The sequence below is a fragment of the Salmo salar genome, chromosome 20 (genome assembly GCF_965601325.2).
Source record: "Salmo salar chromosome 20, fSalSal1, whole genome shotgun sequence".
NCBI lineage: Eukaryota > Metazoa > Chordata > Actinopteri > Salmoniformes > Salmonidae > Salmo > Salmo salar.
The window spans coordinates 51,670,143-51,696,289 of NC_138310.1; the positions used below are offsets into that span (position 1 = coordinate 51,670,143).

Consider the following 26,147-nt stretch of genomic DNA (forward strand, 5'->3'; position numbering starts at 1 on the left):
CACATTGAAACAGTTCACATTTATTGACATGGTATACTCTCACCCAAAAGGTTGTTTCTAAACCAAAAATGTAAAGCATAGACAAAAAAATTACAATCACAGAGCACTAAAAACCGATGGGATTTCACTAAGACTACACGTTTCACTAAATGAAAAAACATTTCTCACTTTAATCTTTGATAGTGAACATGGGGGCACATATTCAGCTTGTTTTGAGTGATGCTGCTTTGCAGTGAGGGCATGAGGTTGGGGTGTGATGGCTCAGAGCTCCAGCTTGCCAAGGAAGCGGAGGTTGAGAATCTTCAGCTGGTCATCCAGCTCCATCCTTACGATGCCGTCGTCCCCGTCGATACTCAGTAGGATCCCCGTGGCCTCACGGTCCTCCCCTAGAATCACCTTCACCTGGAGAGAAGCACCGCAGACAACACACCATGAGCAGCCAGGGCCTTATGAACCATGCATCTATGCACTGTCCAGTTTCCCCAGACCCAGAGCTCAAAAGGGGTGTTGTGGTGAGAAGAAGCCTTACCTTGTTGTTCTTAGTTGGGGTGACAGGCTCCAGGTGTTCACTGGAGATGCTCACCACCTTCTCTGTGTCCTGGAGGAAGACGGAGCACATGCCACCCTGAGGAAGGAGAAGACGCATCAGGTCAACGATGGAGTACTTGGTTCAGAGCATTCATGTTGTGTTTGATAGAACAAACTCGTCAACGTAACACATGGTTAAGACGGGTAAATGGGGGCTCAGAGCCCCCTCGAATGAGACATGAGATCCCCTAAATGTCTAACCGGGGGGGGGGGGGGGGGCTCTAATTGAACCATTCTCCTATTTGTTTATACTATAATAACAATATACAATATAATAATAACAACGTGGAGAAGTGGTGTGGTCTTTGCTACTCACCGTGACACTGCGAATGATGCCTGTCTGGTTAACCACCTGGCTGTCCAGGAAGGTGTCCTTAACGCGCACCAGGATGTCGGTGGTGACCCAGTCGCAAGAGGTCTGGTCGATGTTGGAGCCGGGGGTGTGGGGATTGTAGCCGCCCGGGGAGGGGGCGCCGGGGGTCATGGGGCTGTAGCCTACCGGGCTGGGGCTCGGACTGGCCTGGGACGACAGGAGACAAAGATCAAAGCCGGGATTCTAGCGATGGACCTTAGGCTTAAGAGTGTTTTACCGACGCATTGTTCCTACAGCAGCCGAAGATGTAATGCTGGTTTCTCAAAACACCATGCAGAGAGAACGTTTGCGTAGTTGTTGGAGCATGTGTCCATAGTGATGGGATCAAATAAAAGGCTGCTCTCTGATCAGTTCTCTTTTCAAATCTTACTTAGACACCTTAAAGGAAAACACTCAAAAACTATAGCTGATAATATATATACTGCTCAAAAAAATAAAGGGAACACTTAAACAACACGATGTAACTCCAAGTCAATCACACTTCTGTGAAATCAAACTGTCCACTTAGGAAGCAACACTGATTGACAATAAATTTCACATGCTGTTGTGCAAATGGAATAGACAACAGGTGGAAATGATAGGCAATTAGCAAGACACCCCCAATAAAGGAGTGGTTCTGCAGGTGGAGACCACAGACCACTTCTCAGTTCCTATGCTTCCTGGCTGATGTTTTGGTCACTTTTGAATGCTGGCGGTGCTTTCACTCTAGTGGTAGCATGAGACGGAGTCTACAACCCACACAAGCGGCTCAGGTAGTGCAGCTCATCCAGGATGGCACATCAATGCGAGCTGTGGCAAGAATGTTTGCTGTGTCTGTCAGCGTAGTGTCCAGAGCATGGAGGCGCTACCAGGAGACAGGCCAGTACATCAGGAGACGTGGAGGAGGCTGTAGGAGGGCAACAACCCAGCAGCAGGACCGCTACCTCCACCTTTGTGCAAGGAGGAGCAGAAGGAGCACTGCCAGAGCCCTGCAAAATGACCTCCAGCAGGCCACAAATGTGCATGTGTCTGCTCAAACGGTCAGAAACAGACTCCATGAGGGTGGTATGAGGGCCCGACGTCCACAGGTGGGGGTTGTGCTTACAGCCCAACACCGTGCAGGACGTTTGGCATTTGCCAGAGAACACCAAGATTGGCAAATTCGCCACTGGCGCCCTGTGCTCTTCACAGATGAAAGCAGGTTCACACTGAGCACGTGACAGAGTCTGGAGACGCTGTGGAGAACGTTCTGCTGCCTGCAACATCCTCCAGCATGACCGGTTTGGCGGTGGGTGAGTCATGGTGTGGGGTGGCATTTCTTTGGGGGGCCGCACAGCCCTTCATGTGCTCGCCAGAGGTAGCCTGACTGCCATTAGGTACCGAGATGAGATCCTCAGACCCCTTGTGAGACCATATGCTGGTGCGGTTGGCCCTGGGTTCCTCCTAATGCAAGACAATGCTAGACCTCATGTGGCTGGAGTGTGTCAGCAGTTCCTGCAAGAGGAAGGCATTGATGCTATGGACTGGCCCGCCCGTTCCCCAGACCTGAATCCAATTGAGCACATCTGGGACATCATGTCTCGCTCCATCCACCAATGCCACGTTGCACCACAGACTGTCCAGGAGTTGGCGGATGCTTTAGTCCAGGTCTGGGAGGAGATCCCTCAGGAGACCATCCGCCACCTCATCAGGAGCATGCCCAGGCGTTATAGGGAGGTCATACAGGCACGTGGAGGCCACACACACTACTGAGCCTCATTTTGACTTGTTTTAAGGACATTACATCAAAGTTGGATCAGCCTGTACTGTGGTTTTCCACTTCAATTTTGAGTGTGACTCCAAATCCAGACCTCCATGGGTTGATAAAAATAATCAATGGAAATCCAATTTGTGTGATTTTGTTGTCAGCACATTCAACTATGTAAAGAAAAAAGTATTTAATAAGATTATTTCTTTCATTCAGATCTAGGATGTGTTGTTTAAGTGTTCCCTTTATTTTTTTGAGCACTATACATATATTCTTATTAGTCCACCGTTAGTACCGTCTCAAAATGTTTTGCATGCCAGCAGTCAAGTTTTCAATATTTGACTTTCAAGAAGCAAAGTGTCACTTGCCACATCATGATGATGATGCATAATGCATGCATATGCACGTTCTCTCAGCGTGGTGTTTTTAGAAACACGGGTTACGTATTAGGCTGTTGTAGGAACGATGCCTTGTTAAACACACACTGTGGATTTTTCCTTTTCATCTAACATAATTATATGATCACCTATGACTGCCAACAGGCCCATTGAGGCACCTTATTCTATAATAAAGCACTAAATCACATATAAATCACACATCATATATATTAAGGCAATAATTACAGGCCTAGGCAGTAGTCTAAAATTAGCAACAGAACTCAATTGATTGAACATGAAATTGATTTCAATATATAGGCCTATGTAGCCTACTGTATTCATCTTTTAATGCGGTCATACCAGTTCATTTTAACCTACACTTGTTTGAATCAATTGTAAAGACATTGGCACCGTTGTATTTGTAGTGAACTTCGTTGTGAAGTTATCCGCAGTCAAAGAGACAGATAAATATCTTGATTATACGTTTAGCAGAGAACTAAGTGTAAGGTGACACAGAAGGGCAAGAAAGCATCTGGACCACAAGAATAGTGGAGGCTGTCAGTAATTAACAAGAGTTCTAGTGAACTTAGCCTTAAGATGCTTTTGGGAAACTGGATACAGATCAGCACCCAAACACATTTGATCCTAAAAGAAATTCGCCCTGGCAAGACATTACATTTGATAAAAAAAGTCTTAGTGGGAAAGAATGACTACACATTTCAACACAGTGAAAGCTACAACAGTATATTGCAACCCCCATTACAGAGAAATAAATAGTAAAGACAGATTTCTGGGAAATTATATGAAGTGTGGCAGGAATCGACATTAACGCTTGCCAAGGCCGGATGTCCTTTGAGTGGTGCACCATTCTTGATACACAGGAAACTGTGTTGCAGTTCTTGCCATAAACCGCTGTGCCTGGCACCTACTACCATACCCCATTCAAAAGGCACGTACATTTTTTTGACTTGCCCATTCACCCTCTGAATGGCACACATGCACAATCCATCTCTCAATTGGCTCAAGGTTTCAAAATCCTTCTTTACACTGTTTGAAGTGGATTTAACAAGTGACATCAATAAGAGATCAACGATTTCACCTGGTCAGTCCGTCACGGAAAGAGCAGGTGTTCTTAATGTTTTGTTAACTCAGTGTAGATTTAAGTTGTCCAAATTGACCAAAACTATTTCAAACAATTACACCGATCAAAATTTGATCAGAGACGCCAACAATGGAATAATATTAAAATATATTTTTCATATTCAGTACCAGTCAAAAGGTTGGACACGCCTACTTATTCCAGGGTTTTTCCTTATTTTTTTCCTATTTTCTACATTGTAAAATAACAGTGAAGACATCAAAACTATGAAATAACACATGGAATCATGTGTTAAACAAATCAAAATATATATTTTCCAAAGTAGTCACCCTTTGCCTTGACAGCTTTGCACACTCTTGGTATTCTCTCAACCAGCTTCATGAGGTAGTCACCTGGAATGCATTTCAATTAACAGGTGTGCCTTCATTTGTGGAATTTATTTCCTTGTTAATGCGTTTGAGCCAATCAGTTGTGTTGAGACAAGGTATGGGTGGAATACAGAAGATATCCCTATTTGGTTAAAGACCAAGTCTATATTATGGCAAGAACAGCTCAAATAAGCAAATACAAACAGTCCATCATTACTTTAAGACATTAAGGTCAGTCAATCTGGAACATTTCAAGAACTTAGAAAGTTTCTTCAAGTGCAATCGCAAAAGCCATCAGGGAGGAGGAGGTGGTGTGATGGTGCTTTGCTGGTGACACTGATTTATTTAGAATTCAAGGCACACTTAACCAGCATGGCTACCACAGCATTCTGCAGTGATACGCCATCCCATCTGGTTTGCGCTTAGTGGGACTATTATTTGTTATCAACAGGACAATGACCCAACACACCTCCAGGCTGTGTAAGGGCTATTTTACCAAGAAATAGAGTAATGGAGTGCTGCAACAGATTACCTGGCCTCCACAAATCACCCGACCTCAACCCAATTGAGATGGTTTGGTATGAGTTGGACCGCAGAGTGAGGGAAAAGCAGCCAACAAGTGCTCAGTATATGTGGGAACTCCTTCAAGACTGTTGGAAAAGCTTCCCTGGTGAAGCTGGTTGAGAGAATGCCAAGAGTGTGCAAAGCTGTCATCGAGGCAAAGGGTAACTATTTGAAGAATCTCAAATATAAAATATATTTTGATTCGTTTAAACACTTTTTTGGTGACTAATTCCATATGTGTCATTTCATAGTTTTGATGTCTTCACTATTATTCAACAATGTAGAAAATAGCTGTGTCTAAACTTTTGACTGGAATAGAACTGTGAATATTTGTTTCCCATACCAACAGGAATTTAGCCGATTACAGATAAGCTTGTGCTCATTCGCACATTAAGTACAGCTACAGTGTAGCTAATGAGGACCCAGGGGGGGACATAATACCCCACAACATTCTAAGACTAGTTTTTCTCCACCTCATAATGACAGCTTTATCTCACCCCTTATATCAGTCTGAGCCAATCGTCTTTTGTACCGTGCCTGTCCTGCATTTTTAAAATTTTAGGTGTGGACTGGATGCATTAACAGGTGTGCCTTGTTAAAAGTTCACGTGGAATTTCCTTCCTTCTTAATGCGTTTGAGACAATCAGTTGGATTGTGACAAGGTATGTGTGGTATACAGAAGATAGCCCTATTTGGTAAAAGACTAAGTCCATATTATGGCAAGAACAGCTCAAATAAAGATAAACGACAGTCCATTACTTTAATGAAGGTCAGTCAATCCGGAACATTTCAAGAACTTTGAAAGTTTCTTCAAGTGCAGTCGCAAAATGTATCAAGAGCTGATGATGAAACAGGCTCTCATGAGGACCGCCACAGGAAAGGAAGACCCAGAGTTACCTCTGCTGCAGAGGATACGTTCATTAGAGTTAACTGCACCTCAGATTGCAGTCCAAATAAATGCTTCAGAGTTCAAGTAACAGACAAATCTCAACATCAACTGTTCAGAGGAGACTGCGTGAATCAGGCCTTCATGGGCCAAGAAACATGACCGGTGGAAATCTGTATTTTAGTCTAATGAGTCCAAATTTGCGATTTTTGGTTCCAACCGCCGTGTCTTTGTGAGACACAGAGTAGGTGAACGGATGATCTCCGCATGTGTGGTTCCCACCATGAATCAGTGATGGTGTGGGGGTGCTTTGTTGGTGACACTGTCAGTGATTTATTTAGAATTCAAGGCACACTTAACCAGTATGGCTACCACAGCTTTCTGCAGCAATATGCCATCCCATCTGGTTTGCGCTTAGTAGGACTATAATTTGTTATCAGCAGGACAATGACCCAACACACCTCCAGGCTGTGTAAGGGCTATTTGACCAAGAAGGAGAGTGATGGAGTGCGGCATCAGATGACCTGGCCTCCACAATCACCCGACCTCAACCCAATTAAGATTGTTTGGGATGAATTGGACCGCAGAGTGACGGAAAAGCAGCCAACAAGTGCTCAGCATATGTGGGAAATCCTTCAAGACTGTTGGAAAAGCATTCCTCATGGAGCTGGTTGAGAAATGTAAAGAGTGTGCAAAGCTGTCATCAAGACAAAGGGTGGCTACTTTGAAGAATCTCAAATTTAAAATACATTTTGATATGTTTAACACTTTTTTGGTTACTACATGATTCCATGTGTGTTACTTCATAGTTTTGATGTCTTCATTATTATTCTACAATGTAGAAAATAGTAAAAATAAAGAAAAGCCCTTGAATGAATAGGTGTCCAAACATTTGACTGGTACTGTACATATAGAAAAAGGCTTACATATCAAAAGTGTAGGTGATATGCATATTGGCTACAGCTTCATGTCCAAACCGATGCTGACATTTTTGCCAGACTTTAATGACACTTCTAATTTAGATAATTATAGGCTAAACACCAGTCATGTTTGACAAATATAACAAAGGATAATAAAAATGAATGCCTAAAGGCTCGATTCTGTTGACAGGCATGGTTTGTTCGGATCAAATCATCACAAGACCAGAGAGTGAAGGACAGTGCTTTTTGCACACCGCACATCACCCAACTTGAATCTGAGCAATGTGGTCAAATTGCTTTTAACTATTTAACAATAAACTTAATTGTTTAAAACCTGGATGTTTTGTGTCATTTGATGAAGCATGTCTTAACTTGTTTCAAATAAGCTTAGTCTTATATTCGATTGTTTTCCAATTTAACTTATGTTATTGTCTAGCAGCCAAAAGGCACAATCCTGGTCATATTAGTAACCCATGCCAGTTGCTGCATCTTTAGATCTTCCCTCTTCATTTCTAACAGATATTCTCTGTCACATGAAAACGCTTGCGAGTGCGGTGTGCTTTTGAGAACGGTATTTTCCCACTAATTGCATTTTGGAATACTCATGTGTAGCCTACAGCCATCAACATTTCTATCAACATTTTAAGCTGAATGGTTTGATCGGTTGCATCAGCCTTATTGCTTTAAAAAAAAGTGTTATGCATTTTGGATTTGTCATGTTTTCTTGTACCAGGGACGACGCCCTTAATTTCGAGCACTAGAGGGATTTATAAAGACATAAAATGTATTTGGTTGTGATTGTTATGTTCCAATATTTTCATAGGCTACCAGGCATGGCCCACCATCCTCCAGGGGAGCCTTAAAGGGGCAGTGTTGTATTTTGAGACAGGCTTGAATACATTTGTCTGATTCTCTATGGTAAAAAAGATACATTCATTTTACTTTGTAAAATGGTTCCTTGCATCATACAGTGACGTAGAAATGGTGTTAACCTGTTAGGGCTAGGGGGCAGTATTTGCACGGCTGGATAAAAAAATGTACCCGATTTAATCTGGTTACTAATCCTACCCAGTAACTAGAATATGCATATACTTATTATATATGGATAGAAAACACCCTAAAGTTTCTAAAACTGTTTGAATGGTGTCTGTGAGTATAACAGAACTCATTTGGCAGGCAAAACCCTGAGACATTTTCTGACAGGAAGTGGATACCTGATGTGTTGTATTACCTTTAAACCTATGCCATTGAAAAACACAGGGGCTGAGGAATATTTTGGCACTTCCTATTGCTTCCACTAGATGTCACCAGCCTTTACAAAGTGTTTTGAGTCTTCTGGAGGGAGATCTGACCGAACAAGAGCCATGGAACGATGATGGCCCATTAGACACCTGGCGCGCGAGTTCATGTTGGGTACCCTCGTTCCAATACGTTATAAAAGAGAATGCATTCGTCCACCTTGAATATTATTCATGTTCTGGTTAAAAAAGGCCCTAATGATTTATGCTATACAACGTTTGACATGTTTGAACGAACGTAAATATATTTTTTCCCCTCGTTCATGACGTGAAGTCCGGCGGGCTTAGATCATGTGCTAACAAGACGGAGATTTTTGGACATAAATGATGAGCTTTTTTGAACAAAACTACATTCGTTATGGACCTGTGATACCTGGAAGTGACATCTGATGAAGAGAATCAAAGGTAATGGATTATTTACATAGTATTTTCGATTTTAGATCTCCCCAACATGACGGCTAGTCTGTATCGCAACGCATATTTTTCTGGGCGCAGTGCTCAGATTATTGCAAAGTGTGATTTCCCAGTAAGGTTATTTTTAAATCTGGCAAGTTGATTGCGTTCAAGAGATGTAAATCTATAATTCTTTAAATGACAATATAATATTTTACCAATGTTTTCTAATTTTAATTATTTAATTTGTGGTGCTGACTTGACTGCCGGTTATTGGAGGGAAACGATTTCCTCAACATCAATGCCATAGTAAAACGCTGTTTTTGGATATAAATATGAACTTGATAGAACTAAAAATGCATGCATTGTCTAACATAATGTCCTAGGAGTGTCATCTGATGGAGATTGTAAAAGGTTAGTGCATCATTTTAGCTGGTTTTATGGTTTTGGTGACCCTGTCTTTGAATTGACAAAACATTACACACAACTCTTGTAAATGTACTGTCCTAACATACTCTAAATTTATGCTTTCGCCGTAAAACCTTTTTGAAATCGTAAAACGTGGTTAGATTAAGGAGATGTTTATCTTTCAAAGGGTGTAAAATAGTTGTATGTTTGAAAAATTTGAATTTTGACATTTATTTGGATTCAAATTTGCCGCTCTTGAAATGCACCTGCTGTTGATGGAGTGCACCATGGGTGGGACGCTTGCGTCCCACCTAGCCCATAGAGGTTAAGTCAATTTTTGTTTTTTAAATCCTACTAAGTGGCTAAAAAGTTAATGTCAAGCGTGGTGGGTCTTACCTGATATGCCATTGGTGAGGGGGTGGGGTGGTAGCTGGCTGGTGAGTGTGTGTTCTGGTAGCCCACTGGGCTGGGTGCCACCTGATGGTAACTCTGAGGACTGGGGCTGGGCTGGTACGAGCCCTGTGGGGAGGGGGCAGCGTACGGCGAGTACTGTTCTGTGTTGTACCTGAGGAACACACACAGTCAGTGGACTTGGCTAGGACAGAGAGAATCAAATCCACATTCAGCAGTTGATCGCCACGGTAAAAGGGGCCTGGAGACATTGAAGACGACAGGAAACAGACAAAAATATTGTGTGTGTGTGTGTCTCACATGGCTGGGGTGCCTGGTGTCTGGGGGTTGTACTGGGGGTTGACCTGGGGTGACGGCACCTCTGGGTAGCCGGGCGTCTGGGGGTTAGGCGTGCCCCCGTAGCCCTGAGGGGACGGGGAGGGCTCGTCATCATAACCAAACTCATAGTCGTCATCCGCCCTGAAACCAGAGGAACAGAGGACCAGGTTAAAGACTGCTTCCCAAAAAATCATCCCATTAGGGAAACATCTTTCCAGGATGTGAAGTAAGTACAGACAAGAGCTGTATTCAACTTCGAAACCAAAGACCAAGACCAACAAACCCTTACCAACCGTAGACTGATGAGGGACTTTCATACATGTATTTTTTCTACTAATCTTTCATTGAATATTTTTTTGTAGCTGAAACATTGTTGAGAGGAGAGCTGGCAAGAACTATATTTTCATCGTACTTGTGTACACTACCCGTATGGTTTGCATATGACAAAGACCCTTTCATTTGACATGACAGAGAAAGCCCTATACAACACAAGCTGGGCCTCCAGGCTGCCAGGACGTGTAGCCTACCTGGACGGTGTGTTGGGGTTGTTGGGATCCCACGCTCCGCTCTGCCCTGGCGTCCTGCTCCCATCATGCAGCGGCGTCTGCGAGCCGTAGTGAGGAGTACGGCTCCCTGTGGGGAACAAGAATCACCACAATGAGAACAAGCTCTACTGCGGTCATGGGTATATAGTCTGACAGAGGTCCATAGAGGTACTCCCTTGGTGGGAGTGTGCGTCTCACCATCGTGTAAGGGGGTCTGAGAGCCGTACATGGGGGTACGGGAGCCTGTCCCATACATGGGGGTCTGGGAACCGTACATGGGGGTGCGTCCGTGAGTGGAAGTCATTCCTCCATGCCTCTTGGCTCCCCTGAACGTAACAAAAACAAGTCAACACACAATAACACTCAAAAGGTGAAATACTGCATTAATATAAAACTGAATTCACAATATATCGCTGTAATATATCTGTGATGTGAACAAACATTGTGGTGAGACGCTGTCGGTCCACAGAGATGGTCTGGCATGTCGAGTGCAGTTCCACTCTGGCTGTCGACTCTGTGGCGTCCTTCACCACTCCAATGTACCCTGGGAAATAATGGCAACGGTTAAGCCAAAAGATACCCCAATGAGACTAAGAAGGAAGTTGGAAGTTCAACTCCCATGGTGCAACAGCATCTTCTGCAAATCGTGCCTATTGTTCATTCTATGGCAGAAGACAACCCTGTCTGGTTCCCATGTGACCTAAACTATGGGAAACTAGTTGTGTATTCACATGCTTTGAACTCGTTGAGAACTCAGATTGGCTAATGGCTAATGGCAAACAAGCTGCGTCAACCATAAACTGAAAGTATACGTATCAGGCTCGCAAACAAATTATATTGTTAGAAAAATCTATTGTTTATTAAAATGTTTTTTTTCTTTAATAAAAATGTTTTCTGTTGCATTTACCGCCGAAAATGCTGTTACTGAGATAATTTCAATAGTATGCGATGTCAGATTTCAGCATGTGGGAGAAGTCGGAGCTCAGAGATGATAAATGTGTTTCCCGCTAGTAATTACCAGAAGAGGTGTTCAAGTGGATTTGTCCCAGTTGTAAACTGATATTTACTAATTTACGAGATGTTATGAACGCAGCATTACCCTTGTATGGTCCCTGGGAGATGCGGACAGTCTGTCCAATCAGGTCGTTGTCCCTCCTGCCCCGGCCGCGCCCCATCTGTCCTCCACCTCCACCGCCCCTCTGCTGCTGGCCTGAAGGAGAGGACAGGAGTTGTTTAAGACTTCTGGCCTGATAGTAGTTATTTAGTGTTGTATCCTGCACTAAGAGATTGTTCCCTAATATCTACAAATGAACAACTGCTGTGCAATAAACAGTTTATGATGACTGGGTCTATCAACACATGATCTCTGTGAGCTGAGCTGTACTCTACTCACCACCACCACCACCTGGATGCATGGGGCTGCTGATGCGTGGACTCATAGGCGCGAAGCCTCCCACAGTGAAGTTGGTGACGTCTCGGGGCTATATCCAAAGAATGGAAGAATCAGATGTCAACAACACCTCTGATGGGTCCCACTGGAGAAGGTTAAGAGTTGATGGAAGACTTGAACGTGATGTAAAAGTGGTGATGCGGTGAAAGCGAGTGGGAGACTGACCTTGGAGCCCCCGGCCAGAACCACGTGGCGTGTCTTGCAGACGAACATGCCGCCGTTCTCCACCAGCTTCTTGCAGTGCAAGAAGGCAAAGCCTCGGAAAATGTGGCGGATCTCTCCCTCACGCCCCTGGCAAACAAACCACACACCACTTATATGCTAACAATCTATTCATGCAAATCGTACCTCTTGCAAATAAAAAAACAGCTTGAGATGGGGCGATATGACCTAAAACTCAACATACAGTCCCATTTTGAGCATGAAAAGGCTCTTCAAGCCGACTGTTACCAAATTTGTCAATGAGGGCAGACACTGGCTTTGAAAATACAGTAGCCAAACCTAGCTGGAGGCCTATAGTAGAGCCCTTGAAAATATTACATTTTTTGCCTAATTCCATTTAGTTGCCTAAGATTATCATAATACATTAACAAAATGCATTATGATAATCTTAGGCAAATTAATTAAATGTTCTAATAAGTTCAATACGTTTAGTTGATTACCTACTAACACATACATTTTTGAATATTGTTGAATTACGTTTTAATGTCTGGATTCCGTGATTCCGTCCGCATCGATTTTATAGGGCCCTACTATAGCTGGAGTTGAGAAATAGATTTTCTATGAGTTTAGACCTACAGAAAGCAGAACTGTGGTCGTGAATCTTACCGAGTGTGGCCCGTCGATGACCTTGACGATGTCTTTGACGTGGATATTGTTCTGCTCAGAGTCCAGTGCCACGGCAAAGCGGTTGTCTTTCCGTCGATTCACTGCTTGGTGACGCACCGTCAGCACCTTGCCGTGCATGTTGAGGACCTGGGGAGAAGAGGAGGAAAACATGCGTGAGCACTATAGGGATTTAGGCTCGTCTGTCACAATTTAATATACACTACACTATGAACCAATTTTAAAATGGCACAATATCACACAAGTCCCCATTCCAAGAACAGATGCAATGGGACAAAAAAAATGGGACTCTAAGCCCACACACCCAATCGCTTATAAAATAATGTTAAGTTTGCCTTTATCTGAATCCGATTATTTCTGGAAGATTAAGAATAACAACCTGGAATGTCTCCCTCTCCAGCCTGACAATAACTCCCACGGTCTGGGGGTCCAGTTGGACCAGCTCCCCCCACTCGTGCTGGCCCCCGGCATCTACCCCTGATGCCGTCTCAGAGCACAGCTGCAAGTCCCTGGGCAGGACCTTCAACTGTAGAGCACACCCCCCCCGTAACATCGATAATGGTTCACTGTACGTAGGAATTATGCAAAAACATCATTATAACAAACAAGTTGATATCCCAGTCCAATAATGTGACGTTGCTTACCTCGTGCATGGTGAGGTCAGAGAAGAGGATGACAAAGTTCTCCTCCACGCGTACGATGAGGCCGGTGTCGCCCTCGTAGCGGCCTGCTATCACCTTGACGTGGTCACCCATACGGAAGTACTTCCTCAACTCATGGGCCGGGAACTCCAGAGGATCCTGCACACAGACCAGGCATCAATGACAAACCATTATTTTGTATCAGTGCCATTGAGAATGAACAGAACACAGTGGGGTTGTCTGGTTTCCTCGTGAATGTCTTGATCCTGTAATTCTATCCATCCCACATTTCTGGGAAGCCTAATGTCTTCAACATGCTGTGAAGTTATGTTGCTGGTATTTCTCTCTAACTTCCAGTTGATTCTATGCAAACAAGAATCTGGGACCGGATTCACAAAACACTACTTAAGAAAAAAACCTAAGAAGTTAAAAGAAAAAAATAAGAAGTTCATAAGATAGTTCATAAGTGCAATTTCTCAAAATGTTCTTAGGAATTCATAGGTCTTAGGAGCTTCGCAAATATCTTTCCTAAGAACTTCGTAAATATCTTCTTTGTGGCATTGACATTAGTGACATGCTTGGAACCAATAAATAAGCCTATGTGACAGGGAACATAGGATTTGGCCCACTATAATGAAGTGTAGATATTTCCATTTATTTATCTGCTTTATGTCTCGAGAATATATATTTTTTTTTGTTGGCTCGCAAACTCTTTATAAACAGAAACTTTTTCCCCCACAAATTATAGCCATCAGACTAGCTATATCACAAAGAAAAATGGATAACCAAGGAAAGTGCAAGAAAAACCTCAGCAAACATGAGCTTGACGCCATGGTTCGAGAAAATAGCAGCCGGGTAAAGATTGCTGTTGGGGGAGACTCGATAACTGCGGGTCACTGCAGAGACCAAAAAGAGAGGATGGCTGAGAGTGGCCGAGTCTGTCTCTGCCATCGGGGGTATGGCAAGGGACAGTGACGCCGTAAAAAAGTAGTCCGACATGAAGTTGGCAGCTAAGAAGGGAGCTGAGAGAAGCAGGGAGTAGAAGAAGACTGGAGGGGGGGTATCGACCATTCATGTGGACCAGCTGGAGGAGAAGGTGTTGTCCATGATTGGAGAGACGGTGGTAGAGGGACTGCATGACCGGTAAGTTAGCTAGCCTCTCTAGGGCCAGTGGGACGATTTCGTCCCACCTACGTAACAGCCAGTGGAATCCCGTGGCGCGTTATTCAAATACCTTAGAAATGCTATTACTTCAATTTCTCAAACATATGACTATTGTACACCATTTTAAAAAGACAAGACTCTCGTTTATCTAACCACACTGTCCGATTTCAAAAAGGCTTTACAATGAAAGCAAAACATTAGATTATGTCAGCAGAGTACCCAGCCAGAAATAATCAGACACCCATTTTTCAAGCGAGCATATGTCACATAAACCCAAACGACAGCTAAATGCAGCACTAACCTTTGATGATCTTCATCAGATGACAATCCTAGGACATTATGTTATACAATACATGCATGTTTTGTTCAATCAAGTTCATATTTATATCAAAAACCAGCTTTTTACTAGCATACCCACCGAACACTTCCGGTGAATTTACTAAATTACTCACGATAAACGTTCACAAAAAACAAATTATTTTAAGAATTATAGATACAGAACTCCTCTATGCACTCGCTATGTCCGATTTTAAAATAGCTTTTCGGTGAAAGCACATTTAGCAATATTCTAAGTAGATAGCCCGGCATCAGAGGGCTAGCTATTTAGACACCCACCAAGTTTAGCCCTCACCAAAGTCAGATTTACTATAAGAAAAATGTTATTACCTTTCCTGTTCTTCGTCAGAATGCACTCCCAGGACTTCTACTTCAATAACAAATGTTGGTTTGGTTCAAAATAATCCATAGATATATCCAAATAGCGGCGTTTTGTTCGTGCGTTCAAGACACTATCCGAAAGGGTAAAGAAGGGTGACGCGCCCGACGCGTTTCGTGACAAAAAAATTCTAAATATTCCATTACCGTACTTCGAAGCATGTCAACCGCTGTTTAAAATCAATTTTTATGCAATTTTTTCGTAAAAAAGCGATAATATTCCGACCGGGAAACCGTGTTTTAGTACAAAGAGAAAGAAAATAAAAACATGGGGTCGCCTCGTGCACGCGCCTCAGTCTCATTGTCCTCCGATAGACCACTTACCAAAGGCGCTAATGTTTTTCAGCCAGGGGCTGCAAAGACGTCATTCAGCTTTTTCCCGGGTTCTGAGAGCCTATGGGAGCCGTAGGAAGTGTCACGTTACAGCAAAGATCCTAAGTTTTCAATAAAAAGAGTCAAGAAGCCCAAGGAATGGTCAGAGAGGGCACTTCCTGTACAGAATCTTCTCAGGTTTTTGCCTGCCATATGAGTTCTGTTATACTCACAGACACCATTCAAACAGTTTTAGAAACTTTAGGGTGTTTTCTATCCAAAGCCAATAATTATATGCATATTCTAGTTTCTGGGCAGTAGTAATAACTAGATTAAATCGGGTACGTTTTTTATCCGGCCGTGCAAATACCCTCAACAGGCTAGCTAAGTTAGCCAAGTTCTTCTTTGCAAATTGACAAGCTAACTCTAGCCATTTAACACTAGCTAGCTAGATAACGTGCATTTCATTTGTTTTCTTGTTGTATTTAATTGTCTGCCAATTGTCTGCCAACATCAAGTGAGGCATCACTTATTTGAAAAGTAATTACTTCATTACATTGATACGCAATGAATTTGTATCCGCTCTCGGACTTCGGCTGCATATTTTCCGCCTTTTTCTTCAAATCTGAAAAATGTGTGAAGCCACACCCATTTTCTGAAGAATTGCATTATTGGCCCTAAAAGCACAGAAATAGTGTCCACTGCTTGTATACTTCGTATTTTGGTGTTTGTAGTACGACATCCAGGAACTTTTGTCATACAAACTATATCCATACTATGACCAATAAGCATACTACATACTCAATTTATTTCACAAATAGTAGGAAATCCGGTTTCCTCTGTAGGCTATTTGACTTGGCTGAAACAGGATCTGGCCCGCCAGCCAATTAAACGCAGCCTGCGGTGGATTTTTTATATATTGTTTTAAAGAGCTTGTCTGTAGTCAGCTGATTGTGGCGCTTAGTTTATAGAACGGCAGTAACCTCCGAAGTCTGCTATCAGCGGATTTTGTCTCTTGTGTTTGAACGGTTGGAAGAACTCAGGAACACATAGGTATCTTCGGTTTTCCTCTACGACACTCACAAGCCGCGCAGGACACTTTCGAAAGGACTGTGACAAAACCGCAATTGAATGCAAGGCAGAGTATCTTTTTATATACATACAATTATTACCTGATGAGCTTCCCGGATGTTTTCCTGAACTTTACAATTCATTTCTGATGCATTTCAGTCACTTTGTGATGCAAATAAAACAATTTACGCCTTTCCTCTATTAAAGTAATTTCACATATTTTCTTATTATCTGTATAAACATAGAAACTTGGTTGCAGTATGTGCTAGAATAGTTAAAAAGGCCATAAAATGGAAAATAAAAATAAATCCACATTGGTGCATCCTTATAAATGATTATTTTGGATTGAAAAACAAATCCAGGCTACACTTGAACGTATAAAACCGATAGAAAGTATGCAGAAATTATAATGGACTTTGGAAACTGCCTTTTTTCTGGCCACAAATGTGTGTCGATTTTGACAAATATTGGTCCCAAAATATATATATTAAAAAAAAGGTCCCTCCGTTGATTGCCCGCCCCTGGTTTAGTGGTAGTTCTCATTAAATTCAAATTCATGTGGCTAGACTAATAAATAACAACACATCATTCCTATGCAAAAAAAGAATCTGGCTTGTAATGGCTTGACCCAGGGTCTGTTGCTTTCAACAACATGTAGGCTGAATATCTTACTTTAGGGCATGAGAATATCTGCACGAAAATCTGTCAAAAACCTGCAGAACATTATGTACTGTTTTGATAATTCTAACCAATGTGAACGTGTTTCCACAGAATTTGAATTTAGGCCCAACTCTAGTAGGACGAATGTGAAATGTCCTCCCAATGTCGTCGCCTGTTTGGCCCTTGTCATTACCTTGAGGTCCTCATGCTTGGGCATGATGGTGATCTTGTTGCCATCCACACTCAGGATCTTGCCCTGCAAGTTGATCAGCTCCCCTTCACACACCTCCACGTTGTCCCCGGCCTGGAGGTTGTGCTCACGCTCTTTACCTGTGGTCACACAACAAGACGTCTCTTACAAAAACAGATACACATGTCAATGAAAACCAGAAAGTAAATACCAAATCTCATGTCCTGAATATGCTTCAGAAGTGGCTGTTACCTGCGGTTTCAGTCACCACCTCCAGATCAATGCCTTCTGGCTGGTCCTCAAACTTCTCCAGCTCCGACAGAGTGGGTTTCACTCCTTCAGTGATCTGTAAAAGATGATAAAGAGACTGGGCCATGGGTACAGATAACGAAGACCACTTTTCTGCCCCGTTTTTCCCTATAGGGTTGTCAACAAATGGCCAATAAAACAGTGATATTGAGGCAACGTGGTCGTCTTACCACAGCAGACATGGCAAAGCTCTTGAAGAGGAACCCTTTGCGGCTGTAGCGGTTAGCTTCAAATATCATGAAGTCTCCATCATGGCTGACATCCCCACCAAGTGACCTGGAAGAAAACACCGTCAGGAAGTAACTGAGGCGACGATCTTACCCATTTAGGATAGCGTAATTAAATCCCCAATAATGATAGTCTTTAGGACATGTTTCTTTGTACCTGATCTTTTCTGCATCGAAGAGTCTCTGGGTTGGTCTCTTGAACTTCTTCCGCTTTGCAAACCAGTCTTTCTGGGAGACAGACAACAAGAAGAGTGTCAGGGGATATCAAAGTGGAGGGTGGTGAGTAGACAGGTGGTGTCAGAGTGCTGCTGTTGCTTACCATGCTCATCCGGGCCTTGATTCTGTCCAAATCTATCCTGGGAATCATCTTCAGTGATATCGTGTTTTGACTGGGCTCCACATAGTCCACCTGAAGGAGGAGAATACATGTATGTTTCAAGAATATGACAAGGATATTTACCTTTTGTCTTCCACTATGTGTTTCATGCGTACCTGGGCGATGTCATCTTTGTATAGGCCTCTCTTGAGTCGGACCCAGGACTTGGGCTTGAGGTTGGTCACCTCTTTGACCACCTTGAGGACGTCTGTCATCTCCTTGATGGGAACCATCTGCTGGTTCCAGAAGCCCATCCTCAGGTTGCCTATTCCGTCAATTGCAGCTTTGACGTGAGTCTGCTTGTACGACTCTACATAGATGTAACCTTTGACATGTTCGGGAGCCACTACCGACTTGATTTGGAGGGGCTGTGTAGAAATGGTGTATAGGAAATTAAAACGATTTCACAGGTTGTCAAAGCTCCAATTTTAATTTTGATCTACAAGAGATGTACAGGCTATCAAGAGATCAATCATATAAAACATTAAATGCAAACATTAGCATCTTAATACATGGAACATATCCATGCAGAGAATGAGGGCGGGGACATACCGTGTCTGTGAATTGATAGGCAATAAATTTCCTCATCAAGGCAATGGCAGTTGCTCTCTCTTCCCCAATCTGTAATGGCAAAATAATGTTGCATGACATAGGGGAAAAAAGTATAATTGTGTGCTGAACTTTTGGATGTCTACCTACACAAAAATATAAGCTCCATACCTTACACTTGACCGTCCAAAGATTAGGATCCCTTTGGGAAAAAAAATATAATACCAAGAATATTGAGAAAAATGTATATTTTGGATTGTTGTAGTCCACTAAAAATCTATTTCCCATTTTGGTGAAGTGATACATACTTGACGCCAGGGAGCAGCTGCTGCTGGGTGATGTCATCAGACAGTTCCTCAGAACCCCCAGGGAAACTAAAGGGAATCAAAAACAATATTTCAGTCAAGGGGATAACAGGTCAAATCAATTTTGAAACTGAAATTTGGGCCAACTATTTCGACAGATCACTACTGTGAAAACTCACTCATTTCCTGATTGCTTGGCATATTTCCTCATGTAATATTCACCCAAGGCCTCCTCTCTGGAATCTCTGAAACATCCAAACATTCAAATGTCAGACTTCAAGAACACAGCTCTGCATAGTAACAACTGAAATATCAATGAAAGAAGCCTAGCTACTCGTAGCCCATTAGAACAAATTACCTCCAGAGGTTCTGCAGCCTGCGGGAGCCAGAGTTATCCTCATCAAGGACCACATGGTCAATGTTGGACACTGAAGAGTAAAGCAGACTCATATCAAACAAAAAACAATTTCATGTACAAGACTGAATGTAAAAGTTTCCTTCAGTTCAAACAAGTGGTACTTTAAGAACCTGTCTGTGTACACCTACAGTGCATTCGGAGAGTATTCAGACCCCTTCCCTTTTTCCACATTTTGTTACACTACAGCCTTATTCTAAAATTGATTTAATGTTTCCCTCAATCTACAAACACCCCACAACAACAAAGCGAAAAAAGGTTTTTAGAAATGTTTGCAAATGCATTAAAAATAAAAAACAGAAATACCTTTTTTAAATAAGTATTCAGACCCTTTGCTATGAGACTTGAAATTGAGCTCAGATGCATCCTGTTCCCATTGATAATCCTTGAGATGTTCCTACAACTTGATTGGAGTCCACCTGTGGTAAATTCAATTGATTGGACATGATTTGGAAAGGCACACACTATATAAAAGGTCCCACAGTGACAGTGCATGTCAAAAACCAAGCCATGAGGTTGAAGGAATTGTCCGTAGAGCTCTGAGACAGGATTGTGTCGAGGCACCAAAAAATGTCTGCAGCATTGAAAGTCCTCAAGAATACAGTGGCCTGCATCATTCTTAAATGGAAGAAGTTTGGAACCACAAAGATTATTCCTAAAGCTGGCCGCCAGGTCAAACAGAGCAATCAGGGGAGAAGGACCTTGGTCAGGGAGGTGACCAAGAACCCCATGGTCACTACGACAGAACTCCAGAGTTCCTCTGTGGAGATGGGAGACAATTCCAGAAGCACAACCATCTCTGCAGTACTCCACCAATTCGGCCTTTATGGTAGAGTGGCTAGATGGAAGCCACTCCTCAGTAAAAGCCACATGACAGCCCGCTTGGAGTTTGCCAAAAGGCATCTACAAACTCTCAGACCTTGGAGAAACAAGATTCTCTGGTCTGATGAAACCAAGATTGAACTCTTTGGCCTGAATGCCAAGCGTCACGTCTGAAGGAAACCTGGCACCATCCCTATGGTGGAGCATGGTGGTGGCAGCATCATGCTGTGGGGATGTATTTCAGCAGCAGGGACTAGAATAGTCAGGATCGCAGGAAAGATGAACGGAGCAAAGTAGAGAGATCCTTGTCGAAAACCTGCTACAGAGCGCTCAGGACCTCAGACTGGAGTGAAGGTTCACCTTCCAACAGGAAAACGACACTAAGCACACAACCAAGACAACGCAGGAGTACCTTCGGGACAAATCTCTGAACGTCCTTGAGTGGCCCAGCCAGAGGCCGGACTTGAACCCAATAAAACATCTCTGGAGAGATCTGAAAATAACTGTGCAGCGACGCTCCCCATCTAACATGACAGGGCTTGAGAGGATCTGCAGAGAACAAAGCACCAAGTAAAGGGTCTGAATACTTATGTAGATGTGCATTTCATTTGTTTATATATATAAAAGTTGAAGTCGGAAGTTGACATACACTTAGGTCGGAGTCATTAAAACTCGTTTTTCAACCACTCTATACATTTCTTGTTAACAAACTATAGTTTTGGCAAGTCGGTTAGGACATCTACTTTGTGCATGACAAGTAATTTTTCCAACAATTGTTTACAGACAGATTATTTCACTTATAATTCACTGTATCACAATTCCAGCGGGTCATGAATTTACATACACTAAGTCGACTGTGCCTTTAAAACAGCTCGGAAAAGCTTCTGTCAGGCTAATTGACATAATTTGAGTCAATTGGAGGTGTACCTGTGGATGTATTTCAAGGTCTACCTTCAAACTCAGTGCCTCTTTGCTTGACATCATGGGAAAATCAAAAGAAATCAGCCAAGACCTCAGAAAATAAAATTGTAGTCATCCAGAAGTGTGGTTCATCCTTGGGAGCAAGTTCCAAACACCTGAAGGTACCACATTCATCTGTACAAACAATAGTACGCAAGTATAAACACCATGGGACCACACAGCCGTCATACCACTCAGGAAGGAGACGCGTTTCCTAGAGATGAACGTACTTTGGTGCGAAAAGTGCAAATCAATCCCAGAACAACAGCAAAGGACCTTGTGAAAATGCTGGAGGGAACAGGTACAAAAGTATCTACATCCACAGTAAAACGAGTCCTATATCGACATAACCTGAAAGGCCGCTCAGCAAGGAAGAAGGCACTGCTCCAAAACCGCCATAAAAAAGCCAGACTACGGTTTGCAATTGTACATGGGGACAAAGATCGTACTTTTTGGAGAAATGTCCTCTGGTCTGATGAAACAAAAATAGGACTGTTTGGCCATAATGACCTTCATTATGTTTGGAGGAAAAATGGGGAGGCTTGCAAGCCAAAGAACACCATCCCAACCGTGAAGCACCGGGGGTGGCAGCATCATGTTGTGGGGTGCTTTGCTGCAGGAGGGACTGGTGCACTTCACAAAATAGATGGAATCATGAGGGAGGAAAATTATGTGGATATATTGAAGCAACATCTCAAGACATCAGTCAGGAAGTTAAATCTTGGTCGCAAATGGGTCTTCCAAATGGACAATGACCCCAAGCTTACTTCCAGAGTTGTGGCAAAACGGCTTAAGGACAACAAAGTCAAGGTGTTGGAGTGGCCATCACAAATCCCTGACCTCAATCCTACAGAAAATGTGTGGGCAGAACTGAAAAAGCGTGTGCGAGCAACGAGGCCTACACACCTGACTCAGTTACACCAGCTCTGTCAAGATGAATGGGCCAAAATTCACCCAACTTATTGTGGGAAGCTTGTGGAAGGCTACCCGAAACATTTGACCCAAGTTAAACAATTTAAAGGCAATGCTACCAAATACTAATTGAGTGCATGTAAACTTCTGACCCACTGGGAATGTGATGAAATAAATAAAAGCTGAATAAATCATTCTCTACTATTATTCTGACATTTCGCATTCTTAAAATAAAGTGGTGAGCCTAACTGACCTAAGACAGGGATTTTTACTAGGATTAAATGTCAGGAATTGTGAAAAACTGAGTTTAAATGTATTTGGCTAAGGTGTATGTAAACTTCCGACTTCAACTGTATATACACATTTGCAAACATTTCTAAAAACCTGTTTTTGCTTAGTCATTATGGAGGATCACATTTTAGAATAAGGCTGTAACGTAACAAAATGTGGAAAAAGTCAAGAGGTCTGAATACTTTCCGAATGCAGTGTATGTCTATTCGCAAGTGGTAGGTGGGTCTTTTTCCTGTTGGAAGAAGATAGATAACACTTACCCTCAGCTTCCTCTGCTCCAGGCCAGCCAGGTTTTGGTAGAGGGAGGAACACACATTAAGAACCAAATGAGATTGTCATGCACACAGAGTGACATGGGCACAAGTAGGAACAAATGAAAGGAAAAAATAAACATTAATGATGGTATAAGACTAGATCACATGGCACATGAGACTATGGATAATTGTAATGTGGATAATTAAAGTGTGGATGATTGTAGTGTGGGTGATTGTGAGTCTTTGTGATATGGTTGATTGATGTGCCACAAAAAGCTTAAACAATATCAGTTAGCTAATTCACACATATATTAGCTTTCTTCTAACAGGTAGCATTTCAGGCAAATGGTCACATTTGGTTCCCTCTTTGATCACGTAAGTGCCTAGAACACCATGGTCAGATTATTGACAAGTCGTAACTCTGCTGGTGTCAGGTTAACATACCATCCAACAACATTTCTACAATATTTTCCTGACTAGTAAATAGCTCACAGCTGTCAAATACAATACACTAATGTATTACTTCATACCCATACCCAGCCCAGTTACTATAGGAGATCCCAATAATGTATTTGCCGTCTGTGCTCCGTTAGATGTGCAGTAGTGTGGAAATGTGGGTGGAGTTATAACAGAATGTGACTTGTTGAATGAGAGATAACTAATCCATTTAATTAGATATAAGGAAAACAGACAGCAGAAAATCTGGAATTGATTTACCGTTAACTGAAGGAGGCATGCACAAGAAAAGGAATTATTAGCGCAGGAAGAACACAGTCAATACTCTCACATATAATAATTTTGGCTTAGATGTTTTGATTGTACTTGTAATGCTTCCCGTCCCTTCTGGAATCCAAACAATACTACAGACCAATCAATCATGCCTAAGCATCTGCACATCACCCGTAGGAAAGTCATTTTCTAATAATTTAAACGCAACAAAGTTCATGAAGTGAGTCCTCCTCAACAGACAACTGCCCCAACGTTGTTCATTCATAACTCCCTCTCAGGTGTTAGATATCCTCAAACAAGGCAGCATGTGTGACCTCACCTTTCTCCAAAATATCCTCAGCACCTTCCTCCCATGGGTCTTCATCTTCATACTCATCGTCCACATCTAAACAAACCAGAGGGAAAGGGAGAATTTCAGATACAATAAATGAAAACCTTCTGGTTAGCAAGAACATGTGGACAACTATTCTACACCGCAATGGAATTATTAGAGTTTAGATTTGGCTTACCGGCTTCATCCAAGATGAAACCTCCATGCCTGGGTTTCTTTCTGGGACGGTCATCATCGTCCTCTTCCTCCTCTTCGTCATACTCCTCCTCATCTGCCAAGTCTTCCCCTTCCTCTTCTGCTGCCTTATCACTGCCAGATAAACTTGCCTGCCCATCTTCCTATTTAGGGGGAAACATTCAAACCACTCACAAGTTATGTCAAATGCAGTGAAACTTGCAATGTAAATTTGGAGCCAACCTAGGAGATTTGTTTGCATCAATTCGGATACAGTAGAAAATTGAGGGCCATGCATGCACAGGTGCATCTATTCCACCCACACATTCAACTGTGCAAGGTCCATCCATGCACAGCCAGGCTAGCTACTTGGATAGCCTGAGGTTAGCGCTGTGCTGTTACAGATAGCTAGCTGCTTGTTACATTACTATGGTCTTTATTTATTATGTGTGTAATAACAGTGCTGGAAACCCTATCTTACACGAATTACAATGCTACCATGTGACCAACCTGCTAACAGCTAACTAACGAACGTTAGTTAGATAAGGCTTAATGTTGTTAGCTAGTATGCCGTTTTAGCCAGAGGCTTGTTTGCTAGCTTACCTCTGCCTCATTTTTGTCCACCTCCTCGGCTTCGCTGCTTTGTTCACTCTGGTTGTCAGAGAAGTCACTGTCCTCACTGTCCGACATTCTTAGAGCAGCAGCCTCCTCTAAAGAGACTGAGTTGAAAAACACAATGATTTTAGTTTGCTAACTAACGTTAACTATTAGTTCAAACAGTCCTTCTTTGGGCGAGACTAAAAAATAATTGCGAGCTGCTAACTAGCACTGTACTAGCTAGTTAGCCAAAAAGCTGGAGTAAAGATGTTTCAGGATAACAAGCTTAGCTACGTTATTCTCCAACAATACATGTTGTAGTTAGGTAGTTTATTAAAATAATGTAAACCACCGAAACCATACAGAGAATGTGCAATGTTGATAGAAGGCAAGGCCTAGTAGCCTCCGGATCACGCTAGCAACCTAACGTTAAGCTAGCAAACGACCCACATTTTCAAGTATATTTTGATAAATACATTACAAGCATAGCTATGTATTACCTTTCTAAAACGCACGTCTTGGGTTGGAATGAACTAAAACCAAAAATATGGTTTTACGTTGATATTTTTTTTGCACTTCCACGTCTTCCTACGAATCACAGAATCACGAGATTTGGAAGGGGTACGAATCAAATTCCCGCGAGGGTTCGAAATAATGGTTCAAGCAGTGGTTAAATTGGTGCAGTCTCGTCAAAGAGGTTTATTTCGGTGGTGTTGGGTTTCATGTCCACAGCAGAACACCGACTTTGTAATAATAATGGCGAAGATGCATAAAGCTGGCGGCCCTCATGTACTAAACATAAACTCACAATTTGCTTAGCTCACCATATTGTATAGTGCTCTCCTTTACTATTTTTTGTATTGGCATTAGCACAGTATATACATGATCCCAATTCGAGGTCCATGACTGCACCAACACGAAGAACCCCCCCCCCCCCCCCGAAAAATTCGATTGTACTGATTTATAGGCACATTGAACCATTTCGCATGCCATAGTTAAAAAAAGATAGATAGTGCTCAAAAGAAGGCATCATATCTGAATTCAGGACTGTTTTGCTAGCACAGACTGGAATATGTTCCGGGATTCATCCGATGGCATTGAGGAGTACACCACATCAGTCATTGGCTTCATCAATAAGTGCATCGATGATGTCGTCCCAACAGTGACCATACATACATACCCCAACCAGAAGCAATGGATTACAGGCAACATCCGCGCTGAGCTAATGGCTAGAGCTGCCGCTTTCAAGGAGCGGGACTCTAACCCGGAAGCTTATAAGAAATCCCGCTATGCCCTCCGACAAACCATCAAACAGGCAAAGTGTCAATACAGGACTAAGAGTCAATACAGGACTAAGATCGAATCGTACTACACCGGCTCTGATGCTTGTCGGATATGGCAGGGCTTGCAAACCATTACAGACTACAAAGGGAAGCACATCCGAGAGCTGCCCAGTGACACAAGCCTACCAGACGAGCTAAACTACTTCTATGCTCGCTTCGAGGCAAATAACACTGAAACATGCATGAGAGTACCAGCCGTTCTGGAAGACTGTAATCACGCTCTCTGCAGCC

The 26,147-nt window shown here is 42.6% G+C and overlaps 1 protein-coding gene across 2 annotated transcripts; it reads right to left on the bottom strand.

Annotated features, from left to right (window-relative positions):
* LOC106580766 (transcription elongation factor SPT5) lies at positions 1–25,772 on the bottom strand. 2 transcript variants are annotated; one of them, XM_082966499.1, is made up of 30 exons: positions 25,754–25,772; positions 24,580–24,695; positions 23,981–24,140; positions 23,791–23,856; positions 22,749–22,760; positions 19,447–19,516; positions 19,268–19,333; positions 19,092–19,157; positions 18,955–18,985; positions 18,787–18,855; positions 18,351–18,602; positions 18,178–18,267; positions 18,016–18,086; positions 17,802–17,907; positions 17,575–17,668; positions 17,326–17,462; positions 13,215–13,370; positions 12,950–13,096; positions 12,553–12,699; positions 11,890–12,015; positions 11,668–11,755; positions 11,374–11,484; positions 10,716–10,818; positions 10,473–10,600; positions 10,257–10,362; positions 9,712–9,870; positions 9,397–9,565; positions 905–1,108; positions 530–625; positions 1–402 (listed from the first exon to the last, which is right to left on the bottom strand). In XM_082966499.1, the coding sequence occupies exons 2-30, from the start codon at positions 24,664–24,666 to the stop codon at positions 262–264; spliced, it is 3,258 nt and encodes a 1,085-aa protein (XP_082822625.1). In that variant the 5' UTR covers positions 24,667–24,695; positions 25,754–25,772; the 3' UTR covers positions 1–261. The 2 variants fall into 2 exon arrangements, with proteins under 2 accessions (XP_082822625.1, XP_014017632.1); XM_014162157.3 differs by lacking the exon at positions 25,754–25,772 and adding an exon at positions 25,074–25,229.
* Positions 25,773–26,147: the final 375 nt, after the last annotated feature.

Bases quoted from the DNA above. Each gene is read 5' to 3' on its own strand.
- LOC106580766 (XM_082966499.1), bottom strand. From the start codon at position 24,666: ATGTCGGACAGTGAGGACAGTGACTTCTCTGACAACCAGAGTGAACAA. The intron at 23,857-23,980 runs GTAAGCCAAATC...TGGTTTGTTTAG, and splicing joins TTTCATCTTGGATGAAGCCG to ATGTGGACGATGAGTATGAA. The intron at 11,756-11,889 runs GTCAGTCTCCCA...CTTTGGATATAG, and splicing joins TTCTGGCCGGGGGCTCCAAG to CCCCGAGACGTCACCAACTT.